Genomic DNA, 12,451 nt, shown 5'->3' on the forward strand with positions numbered 1-12,451 from the left:
TTTTTCAACGCGAGGCACACTACGCAAGGTTTTATAATTGCCAAGGCACACTATCCGGCGCTGCGGAGTGCGCGACCTATGTAAAAACATACATATTGGCTCCCACATAAAAAAAACACACACATTGGCCTCCACAGGAATAAAACACACATACATTGGCCTCAGAGAAATAAAACACATACATTGGCCCTCACAGGAATAAAAAGGCACATACATTGGCCCCAGAGAAATAAAACGCACATACATTGGCTCTCACAGGAATAAAATGCACATACAATGGCCCCCACAGAAACAAATAAAATACATTGCTGGCCACACAGAAAAAATAAAAACCACATTGCTCCCCACAAACAATAAACCATTGGCTGGCCCTCAAAGAAAAAAACAAACCACATTGCTCCCCCCCAAAAAAACAAATTACACTAGCTCCCTCATAAAAATAAATGTAAAATGTTCTGCCCTTACCTGTCAGCAGCGTGCAGGTGGGCAGGCAGGCTGGCTGGTGGCTGCGGGGCGGGCCAGTTGGCTGGCTAGTGGTGCTGGTAGCCACGGGTAGGTTATATTTCCCCTTCATGCAGGTCATCTCTAGATGCTGGCGGGCTGGAAATGCGGCGTGCATGACCTGTGATGTCACGCCGCTGTGTCTGTATAGGTCACGGCATGGGCACGCCTGAGACTCGAAGAAGAGATCAGTGCTGCCCAGTCCGCAGTACGGCAAATCTGACTGTGCAGCAGACCTAACAACTGTTCACGACACACCAGTTGAAAAATGCTGGGTTAGAGGGAGGGTTAGGTACTAGGGGGAGGGTTAGGGTACTGACCGACAGGTGTCAGCATCCTAACCCTTTCGGGATGCCGGTGTCGGGATTCTGACCGCCGGGATCCCGAGCACAGGCAACCTGTACCCAACCCATGGCGAGTGTGTATGTGTGTGTATGTATATATATATATAATGTATATGTGTGTGTGTGTGTGTGTGTGTATGTATATATATATATATATATATGTATATATATATATACACAGTGAGGTGCATAAATATTGGGACATTGACAGAATTTTCATATTTTGGCCTCTATTCACCACCACAATGGCTTTGAAATTAAACAAACAAGATGTGATTTAACTGCAGACTTTCAGATTTAATTTGAGGGTAATTACATCCAAATCAGGTGAACGGTGTAGGAATTACAACGGTTTCTATATGTGCCTCCCACTTTTTAAGGGGCCACGTGTAAAAGCGTTTTTTGTTCCTTGTAATTTTATCTTAGAAACTATTGTCCTGTTTGTTCTTCCCTATGCTTACATTTACCTTGAGAAAAATCCCCTTAGAGGGATTGAAATGCTGGAAATAAAATGACCTAAAGATCTAGTATTTCTCTCGATCATTTACAAGTCCTGCGAGTGCCGCCCATCTGCTTCCATATATATATAATATATATATATATATAAATAATATGAGTGGGCGTGTGTATGTATGTGTGTGTATATATATATATATATATATATATATATATACGCACACACACACACGGGCGCCTTTAGAGAGGAGGGGGCCCCCTCCTCTCTTCCCACCGGCTGACTGACGAGGCTGGCAGGCCACCGGCGCATTAGTAGAATCTGGACACTAGAGTGTGCCCGGAGTATACTGCGCATGTGAAAAATGGCTGCGGCGACCATTTTCCAGCTTTTTGTACATCGCTGACACCCGATGCGGGACCTTGGAGAGGTAAGTTTTAAATAATATGGGTGCTGGGTGTGCGGTGCGGGCCCCCCCTGGACCCATTATAGATACGCTCCTGTATGTATGTGTGTATGTGTATATATATATATATATATATATATATATATATATATATATAGCTTTCGAGCAGGGCCCTCTTACCGTTTTGCCTTTCAGTTAGTACACAGCCTTGTTTTATTACTATTTTGTTCCCAATTGTAAAGTAATATATAAGTAACTGTTAATAATAAATGATTATTCTTTTTCTTTCTTGAGAGAGACCATCATTGCTCATCCTCCATAAATGGCTATTTTTAGCGTAATCTAAGCATTTTCTTTGCTTTACGCCCGTGTCCCTCCTCCATCTCCCTCGCTGTTACAGTGTAACCCTTGTGTCATAGGAAGAGCCCTGTAATGCCATACTGAGGAATCAACCCCGCAGCTCTCCCCATGTAATAGCTGCGGGTGAGCACTGAAGGCTGGTTAGATATTGACTGAGAAGAAGTGGGGGGAGAGTTTCAGGCAGTGCAGGGGGAGGGAGAGAAGGAGAGAGGAGGGGGTGAGATGAGGAGGAGTGGGGACAGGGGGCTATGGAGTGACACAGAGAACCATAGCAGACAGAAACTTCCTGTAACATCTGGCAGGCTGTGGGATGGGAAGGAGCAGCTGAAGTGCAGGACAAGCAGCTCCCTCACCTCCAGAGATGTGCCAGGAGCAGCCATGGCAGGAAGCTGTCTGCTTTACTGGCCCAAGACCTCTGGCCCTGCAGCCCCTGGTGTGACTGGGGCCCCTGTGGGTGCTAGAGAGGCAGCAGTAACACATGGAGACAGAAGAGAACCCCGGGGACACTGGACAAGTACTGGTAAGAGGATCTCTGCTCTTGTCTTCTAAAGTTAACCCTTTCTCTGCACACAGGGACTGCCAGAGGCTAGATAAGGTTTGGTAGGTGGTATGATTATAGCTAAAGAATATAAACTGTATATAAACTGAATATAACTGAATAAACTGCTGGATAACTGTGGCAGCACAGTTATAAGTTCTGTAAAGTGTTAATGTTCTTTTCTATTATTGCTCAGAATGTCTGGAAAGCATCAGACCTGTTGGCACAGTACTCCTTTGTATCACTGTCTACACTGCACTATTATTTTAACCCTTTCAGTCCTTTTTGGGGTCTGGTCCTGACTAGCAAGGCCCCCCAAGCCCATAACATAGTATAGAATTCCCCTGTATTGTTTTCACTGCCGTCCGCCCCCATAGTGTCAGAGCCTGTGGTTAATTTTTTTCCTATTTTAATTCCTTTCTCCTTGGGTAAACCTGTAGAATAAATGAGCTTCCTTCTATGGAAAGCTTTGAAAGCCCTGCTCCTTTTAAAGTGCAAGTAACCTCTTATACTGTACTCTGCATCAGAAGGCAAACTAGAATTCCTTAGAGAGGGTCTTTTCTATACATTTCTTGGCACAGTCTGATGTGCTTTTAGTTTCATTAATTTACGTGACTATGTTCTGTGTAACATTTCTTATGGCACAGTAGTGAGTGAGAAAAATAGCCAGCTTGTCATTGGATGTGGCACCAGTTCTCAGGGGAGAACTAGAATGTTGCCACCCAGACAATGGGCACTTCTGGATAAGTTGGTAATGTAAGCACTTGTTGTTTTATTTGTAAACCGATGTTATACACCCACATCACTTTGCAAAGTATGATAGTGCCAGAGCCGCAATTAGACTTTTTGGTGCCCTGTGCCAGAAAGAGCATTGGCGCCCCCCTAATTTTTCAAACTGAGATAATGCACCCAAAAAGGGGAATGGTCTTATGGGGAAGGGCCAGGGAAGAGATAGGAGAGGCCAGGAGATGCTGGGGATGAAATAAGAGGAAGCTACAAGCAAGAATGATAATAAACTGAAATTTGACAGGCCCAAACAGCGCCCCCTGCCCTGTGGTGCCCTGTTCGATTGCACTGGCCGCACTACCCTAGCTACGGCACTGGATAGTGCTATATAAATAAATGTTGCGTCTGTTTGTGCCACCCACCAAATCTTACAAGTCTCTGTGCTCTAATAGCCAAAAATAAACACAAGATGGCAAACGTATGTGTAAGTGGCAAAATTGTGCCCTCGTTGCTGTATTTCCAGCACTGCGTGCATCCAAATGTACCTGTCAGCATTCCTAGACCTGGACGCATTAATCCATACTTCTGTCCAAACCAACACCGAGATATGGGCTGTTGGAATTTATTCTTGCATTGACTGTATCATGTATTTTCCCAACCCTACCAATTCACCCTAATATGTTGAAATATGCCAGGCCAGAGGGGGCAAATTTCCACTATCTCAGTGCCTCATTTAACAGAACACAGTTTGAGAACTAAATATCACAGTATAGCAACACATCACACAATTACTGTTATTGCGCTTTCATTAAGCGCTCTCCCTAATCTAATGAGAAGAGTTATGGAGATTACCTCCGCATCCTATACTCCACTGATGAGTCCTAGAAAGGACGAAACAGGCTGTTTGTAGACACATTTTCTGTGCCAGCACAGACCTGTGCCTTACTTTTAGAAGAACGGGACATATCGGTCTATTCAGCAAGCAAAATTTCACTTTAATCATTTGGAAAATAATGTTTAACCACAAAGACGTCTGTGGGGACAGCTGCTGTCCCCAAGAAGATTATTGCTAAATAACAGGGAAAAGGGTTGAGGAAAAAAAACAATATTGTTTCGATGGGGTCCAAAAATATTTGGGTCAATATCGACACTGATGCTACATAGACTCCATAAATCATTAACTCAAACGGCTACCAGGTAAATGGCAATGCCAAGACGTCTATTCTGCTAAACAGGACTGGTTTATTTGGACAAGGCATAAACACATATTGCTGTAAGGAGCATCTGCACATGTGTTAACAGACTAGAGTAGCTGATGTCTTATTGTCTCTTTGTTTGTCCTTTGCCAAATAATTCATAGAATCTTTCAGCCACAATTCCAAATACATAAAGTGGAAACACATCTTTGCCAGGTCAGTGATCTGAATGTGTCCATCCAATACAAAGCAGACAGCTTTACCCAGAGCCCACAAAGACGTCAGCCTGTTGCATAATTGAAGATTTAATTTTATAGATTTTCAAACCTTTCCCTGTAAACCAGACACTTGAATGACAAATGCCACCGCTGAACAAACAGCCTTTTCCGTTTACCAAGGATCAGAAAGTGGAAGGAATGCTTTGATGCTCTATTCACAGCTGTACAGCTCATACCTTGTAAATGGGCTGTAGGTTTATCCTTTAAATGAGAACAAATGTACGTTTGGACCCTGGTTATAGAACTGTTATGGCTGCCTTCACTTGAATGTTAATATTAGAAGTTCCGTGTGTAACAATAATCACAGATTATTGTTCTTTTCTGAACTTCCAAGTATGGCAATACTTACATACATCTGATGTTCAAAATGTCCCTCTGTAAAGCCTAGATGCAACTCTATTTGTGTGTAGCACTTTGTGGTTGGTCTGTGCCCCGCTGACATATTGGTCCAATAAATCATGTGCCTATTTTACATTCAATGTATATTGTGATATTCACATATCTGCTGACATAAGAGGCAGTAGCCTTTTCCTGATTCACTAGTACACATATCATGTATGTCATCCTATGCTCCTGCTCATTATACTGTAGCATGATTTTCCGATATTTCAATTCCATCTTCAGGCCGGATTTAATTGTGGCAAAAATGGCAGCAGAGGTTAATACAAGGGAACGTGCCCCTCCCGCAGACGAAAGGAGATCCACAGGACGGACCAACAAATCGCCAAGAAAAGTAAGACCTGCAGGTGGGAAGATCAGGGGCGCTGAACAGGCCAGCAAGTCGGGAAAGCTTGAAGAAGAGCAGGGGGTAAGGATTTCGGTGTTACATGGAAAGGTGAAGGCCCTGAAGGAAAAGCAAATGAAAGAGCGACGGAAGGAATCGGTAAATTCGGATTGTTGCGGTGGTAAAGCAGAGATGTTTGAAGATGCACTGGTGACTCCCCAACTTCGTACCTATCTTACCGAAGAGCTACTGGATTGCAGCAAGCACGCTTCAAGTTCTGCTCAGCCGGAGACCTGGGGATCGGATGCGTTTTCGGGGACTAGTAATATAGATGGCTCTTCCATAAGTAGCTGTAATGGTTGCAAAATAGAACAAATATCCAACTTCAATGAGAATACTGAGAACAACACACAATTCTGGCCTCAAGACCGGCTGTACTCTTCATCTGATGAATCCCCCTGTGCTCCACAGAATGCTAGAAGGGACCTCGATCTCAGTTTGAGCCTGGCTGAGAGGGTGGAGAGAAACAGGCAGGAACTGAGATGTAAATTCAACCAAGCAGCCAATCACAGTGCTGACACTGCACACGGAGACGTAACCTGCCAAGGGCATGAAATAAAAGATGGCAGCTGTGAGTAAAGGCATAAATGGCATTGGTTAATGATGTACAGCTTGATGGCTGTGTCAGATGTAATTGTGATCTTATTTCTTTTATCATTTTGCCTTTTGTGCAGGGTTATTCCCTGGTGATATAGATGGAGACTCAGGTGTGTCCATACCTGTGACAGAAGACTGCAGGTAAGAAATACAAACACACCTGCGCCATAAAACCTGTAGGAGTAGATGAGATAATGTATCTGTGATCTGTCATTACTATCTCGGACAGGTAGCCCAGTTTACCTGTTTCCATGAGCACAAAGTCCGTGTGGCAAAGAAAATAATCTTTTATCAGGAAGAGAAAAACAAATCTTACCTGGCTCAGGAGGTTTCTTCTTTCCCTGTCCGTAAGAGACAAAAAGGGTAGATTTACTAAGGAACGGTTTGCCAGAGCCACCAATGGTTGGCGGCTTGGACAAACCGTGTTTTAGTAAATGTGCCCAGGATCTATGCTTTGCATCCTTTTAGGCCAGGTACACATCAGAAAGATGCCAAAATGACGCGATGGTTGTTCCAATTTCCCTTCATCCCAGAACAAACTATATTGAACGTACGCACTGTACAATCCTTCAAGCGACGGAAAGATTTAACGTGTCATTTGATCGTATACGATTTATTGTTGCTCTTATACACATTAGAACAACCATCTATAAAAGGTGATGTCTTCAGAGGCCAAACTGGAACGACATATCGCCTGGTCGTCCGGTTGGCCGCATACGTTAAATGATGTGCACTACATCATTCACAATATCTTCTGATTGACTGTGCAGCATGACCAACCAGAAGATGTTGTATATGACGCACAGGAGCGTGCAATTGGGCGTTCACACTGTGCGATCTGAGCGATATGTCATTCTAATTTGCCTCAAAACAACATATCGTGCCGATATCACTCTAGTGTGTACCCGGCCTTAGAGTAGCCATATCCACAAAACATTTTCTTAGGCATAGCTCCTTTCTCTTTCCACTTCAATACAGGAGATCTAGTCTCTGAATAGTATTGTGACGCGTGGGTGCTGTGATCAGTGTTGGGGTGACAGGAAGCACGAGGTAGCTGTTTCAATGAAATGGCACTTGTGTTCCAAAATAATAAATTAAATGCATCTTTCTTGCTATGGACATAAAGTGCAAATGGCAATGTTTTGGTGATCAGTACTGATGAAGACCTTAATTGTGCAACGTTGCACTTTGGGGGTGATTTAGACTGGGGTGCAAATTGAACTTTTGAGCAAACCAGGTTGCTCTGCAAGGGGTGTAAATGAAACTTTTTTTAATTTTTTTTGCATGCAGTGCTGCAAGTACTCAATTCTCTTGCATGCTGCACACCCATACTAACCATTGCATTTTAGATCTGTTCTGAGCAGCACCCCCTCAAAACTATACATCAGGCTGTTAGTTTTACATCCCCACCCTTAAGAGCAAAATGTTGGTTTTGTTTTTTTTACCCAGGTGTAAGCGCAGATCCTTTAGAGACTAGATCACCTCTATTAAACTATATACCTTAGACTGGTTCGCTGCATGGTGCTAACTAGAGCTTTACCCAGTGTCTTCTGTTAAAACACTTGAACAGTATATACACCCCAGTTACCCAGATAACAGCAGCTCTGACCTGGCGTTCCTCCTGCAGTGACATCATTCAGTTTCCATGGTAACTTCCAGTAATACTAATAACCCAAGCTCAGGCACTATATTTGTAAGAGTCACCCTCATACGGTACAGCTGGCAGCCTAAGGAGGTGCAGTTAGGTAAATCAGTTAACATTTATCAAATAGAAAGAAAGATGATCCTTCTAACAGCACTCACAAGATCAATTTTAAAAATATATAATGCTTTATTAATCACCATAATCCATCTAAAATATTACCATAGTGGTACAACGTTGTATAAATAAATGATATGGATAATGACATTTATTTATGTAACATTAATTGTGACACTGGATATTTTTTTATATGATTTTGATTAATAAAGTATTTTACACTTTTACAGTCAGCTATAAGGGTCATACTGTCTTCGGCTGCATTGTACGCTACGTGTTACATATAACAGGCTTGCGTAGCAGGTGGACATGTTGTTTCTCCTCCTATGGTTGGATATAAGAGTCACTTATAAGTCCTCAGCTGCTGTACTGCAATCCCCAGAAATTTACCAGCTATTTGATCCCACCGTCATAGGGGAAATAGTGTTGAACAACAGCTGATCACTTACAGGTTGTCGAATGAGGAAGACTTGCAATTTATAGCAGAGGATATTGTTGTCACGGACGTCAGGGCAGTAAGCTCCTGTAGCTATTGCCCTGCCTGATTCTGACATCTAGATATTTGCTTGTGCTTATACCAAGCCTGTGACATGTGGTTTCACAGCCAATCCCCCGCAGTACATTTTAATACATAGCCAGAAGTGATCACTGTCTTTAGGCTTTAAGCCTCAACCATATGTCATGTATTACGGTCTCTGCCTTTCACTGTTTGTTGATGTCTTATCATTGCATAAAATGGGTTATGTCCTTGTTTTACCTAGTGGTGTGTGTTATGTTTTCATGACCAAGTCCATTAGGGGGCGCTGTAAGTGTCAGTCTCTTTTCTCACCCTATATTTCTGTACCATCTGATGCTGGCTGTTACACTCAGGGAAGTGGCGTCATTATAAAATCCCTTGTAATCCTCTCCCAGGGAGCTCAGCGTCCGTCACGAACAGGCCAAGCAGCTGCTACACAGAGCACGGATGAAAGCAAAGGGGGCCAGTCCCTTGCGAGCCTCCCACTGTGTCTTTCCACATCCAAATTCGCAGCCTCCAGTTCGCCGGTAAGCAGGGGTGAGGGGGTTAAAAGAAATGGAAAATGAAGACAGCTCAATGCATTGAGGAATGGGACAAGACAGAGTGTAGGATCTAAGTGGATTAGCAGTTCTTACAGAAAATCACAAACCATGGCATGGGTAATAATAGAGGCAAAGGAATCTCTGAGGATTACCAGGGTTTCTTATTATTATTCTGTTTATGCCTTGTTTTATTTACTTTCCAGCCATCTCCCTATATATTCTCATCTAGCTTCTCTACTGGAAGACTGCTCCAGGCACTGACTACTACTCCTACTGTGCACAAGCCAATATACACTTGACAAATGATAGCGTAGAATAAGCATCAGGTTATGCTTACAGGAGCTCTGCTGGGCATCAGTGTGCGCATCTTGCATGTTTGATTGCTCAGCCCATACAATGTGTTCAAAGGCTATGCCAATAAAATATATATATATATATATATACGTATACTATGTGTGTGTATATATAATATGTATGTGTGTGTGTTTACAGACTATACTTTGTATAGGATGCACTGTACTACAAGCAACAAATACACGTTTCTTCTTCAGGGTCCATAGGGATTCAAAGGTATACCATGTGGATGTTATAGTTGGAAGACCAGACACCAAACAGTTAAAGCTTTGGCTCCCAGAATGCCCCGGGTCCTCCTCCATATATACCCCGCCCCTAGCCATAGGACTTCAGTTTGTTGTTTGGTGCGGCAGGACTCAGACGCACCTTTGTAACAGGAGGACTGCTTGTTTTATTTTATTTTAAGTTTTTTTGAGTTGGCAGTACCAGGTGTCTGTATTAAGACGCATCTACCTCCGCCGGGCCGCAACATCAGTAATTGTGCTGGTGATTTCGGCAGGTCATGACTGAGCTTAGCTAGCAGCGAGGCTACGACCTGGACTGCCCCTGATGCTCGGAGATGTCAGGTAAGGTGATTCCTTGCTTACGGGGAATCGCATGCGGCAGTCCTTGTTTCTGGTGTCAGAGACGCACCAGAAGCCGCTGCTGTAAGGACCAGGGATTGGCCGAATCCTTACTACACCAGCCGGGGTCCTATCGTCTGACGCCGGGGATCGGCAACAGACGCATTCTGCTGCCACGAGGCCAGCGTACCCGGCTGGTTAATCCAGCTTAGGGGAGGTAGGCGTTCCCCTGGCAGCTCCTCCTCTCAGGAGGTAAAGAATACTCTCTGGCGCACCTAATGTGGAATAAACTATAAACAGTTCTCTGTGGACAAAATATGAAGATGTATAGCACCACTAGGTGCACATAGTCTGATACTTCTATAACAATGCTGGTACGACCAAAAACAGACAAAATATATGAAGTTGTAGAGTCAATACGTGGTGATATAACACCACTAGATGCACATAGTCTGATATTTCTCTATTAATGTTAATCCGTTCAATAAAAAAATGTAAATAATTTTTCATTAGTTACATTTATATAGTTTATTCCCCATTAGGTGCGCCAGAGAGTATTCTTTACCTTTTGCATTTAATCTTGGTGAGCCGTGAAAGTCACTCTCACTCTCAGGTGGCCCTATTTAACGTGGATCGCGATTGTGGTGTATATATATTTTTGCATGGTCTCAGGAGGGTCTTGGTCAGTCTCCCTGTAGGCCTCTCCCTTGGTTAAGGTATACGGTGCTCTATGTCCAACCATTTCTTCGTGTTGCTGTAGCTGATTTAGGGCCAATTGTAGTTATGTTACATGTGCATTGTATGTGACTGTTTGTTAGCTGCTGAATGATACTGTTTTTTTATTTCTGTCAATTATAACTATCACTGTTATTTCTTTCTGAAGTACTTCCCATTCATTGAGATTTTGTGAAGGCTGTCACATAACTTTGCGATTATGCCTTTACTTTAAATATGTCAAAAGATTAAGGGAAACAGGAGGGGAGAGCCACCTGTGCTGGTTTCATGTAAATCATGTAAGGCTTGTGTGTCCTCACAGGACATAAAGGAGGGTTTGTGTGTTGACTGTTATAAAGTACCACCTTACCAGTCCGGGTTACCTGTTGCTGGACAAGAGCCATCTTGAGTTACCTCTTTGTCCCACTTTATGATGCAGGTGGTGGATCGTTTGGCTACTCCATCGATGTCTCCTTGGATGGGGTGTCCACATATGTTTCACCTCATATGCATTCCGCAATAAGGGATGTTGATGGCCATTCTAGTCAGAGAGAGGCACCATCCAATGTTGATAACAGACCAGTAGTGACTAAACGCAAGTTGTCTTTATCTCAGTCTGCCCAACATATGGATTCAGACGCATCATCAGAGGAATCTGATGATGCACAGGATTCCTCTCCAGGATCTTCTTCTGGGGAGGAGGATCATCTTATTTGGTGAGGGCGGTTTAATCAGTCCTAGATAATCAGGATGATGAAGCTGCTCATAGTAAGAAATAGTTTAATCACCACCAAAAGGTGGTCAAAACGGAGTTCCCTGTGTCTGAACAGCTCACTGAGCTTATTGAGGAGGCATGGGGTAACCCTGATAAGCGGTTTTATGTAGATAAGAGGATAAAATCATTATATCCATTCCCACCTTCTATATGTGTTAAGTAGGAGGTACCTCCTACTGTGGATACTCATGTAGCGCATTTAATCAGAAATTCTACATTGCCTATTCCATCAGCATCTTCTCTGAGGGACTCCACAGATAAAAAGATTGAAGCCTGTCTTAAGGCAATATTCTCATCATCTGGAGCTGTTACCTGTCCGGCTATAGCTGGAGCCTGGGTAGCTAAGGTTGTTGAAGAATGGATTGAGGCATTGGAAAATTCTCTACCAAATGCTACCAGAGAACAGATGATGAATATCTCCCATATACGGGAAGCAGCTTCCTATCTGGGAGGGGCTGCAGTGGATGCTGGAATTTTAACTTCTAAGACATCAGCAGCATCCATAGTAGCACGCAGGGCTCTTTGGTTAAGATCTTGGAAAGCTGGTACAGGATCAAAGAGGGCGCTGGAAGTTTTACCTTTTCATGGAAAGGTACTTTTTGGAGCAGAGTTGGATAACATAATTTTTACTCTGGCGGCTTCAAAGTCAGCAGGTCTGCCATCTAAGTCAAATAGTAGAGCTAGGCAGGTTTCTTTTCAGTCCTTCCGTCCTCAGGGAAGAGGGTAAAGTACAGACTTCTTCTAGGCCGACTAGTTTTAGTAAGTCAAAACGACAAACTAATGCAAGCCGTTCACCTCCTAAGTCGGAACACAAGCCCTCAGCCTGATGGAGAGGGCCTCCTCCGGTGGGATCCCAGGGTGGGGGACCGACTTATGCAGTTTGCGGATTATTGGCATCAAACAACTACAGGTGCCTGGGTCCGAGAAGTAGTCTCTCAGGGGTATGCCTTCACTTACAAGAGACATCTCTGCCAGAAGTTTTTTGACACAAAGCCTCCATCAGATGTGGACAAGGCCTTGGCATTTCAGGAAGCCATTCATTC

General features: G+C 43.5%; 1 protein-coding gene across 1 annotated transcript in view; it reads left to right on the forward strand.

Annotated features, from left to right (window-relative positions):
• The first annotated feature begins 2,328 nt into the window (after positions 1–2,328).
• KIAA1614 (KIAA1614 ortholog) overlaps positions 2,329–12,451 on the forward strand; it is a 31,889-nt gene continuing 21,766 nt past the window's right edge. Inside the window, exons 1-4 of the mRNA XM_088447137.1 lie at positions 2,329–2,585; positions 5,428–6,158; positions 6,262–6,325; positions 8,856–8,987. Of these exons, the coding sequence (XP_088303263.1) occupies positions 5,450–6,158; positions 6,262–6,325; positions 8,856–8,987 (905 nt within the window). The 5' untranslated portion in view covers positions 2,329–2,585; positions 5,428–5,449. The remainder of the gene's footprint in view (positions 2,586–5,427; positions 6,159–6,261; positions 6,326–8,855; positions 8,988–12,451) is intronic.

This window comes from Taudactylus pleione, unplaced genomic scaffold, assembly GCF_031769625.1.
Source record: "Taudactylus pleione unplaced genomic scaffold, aTauple2 ptg000421l, whole genome shotgun sequence".
In the NCBI taxonomy this organism is placed as follows: Eukaryota; Metazoa; Chordata; class Amphibia; order Anura; family Myobatrachidae; genus Taudactylus; species Taudactylus pleione.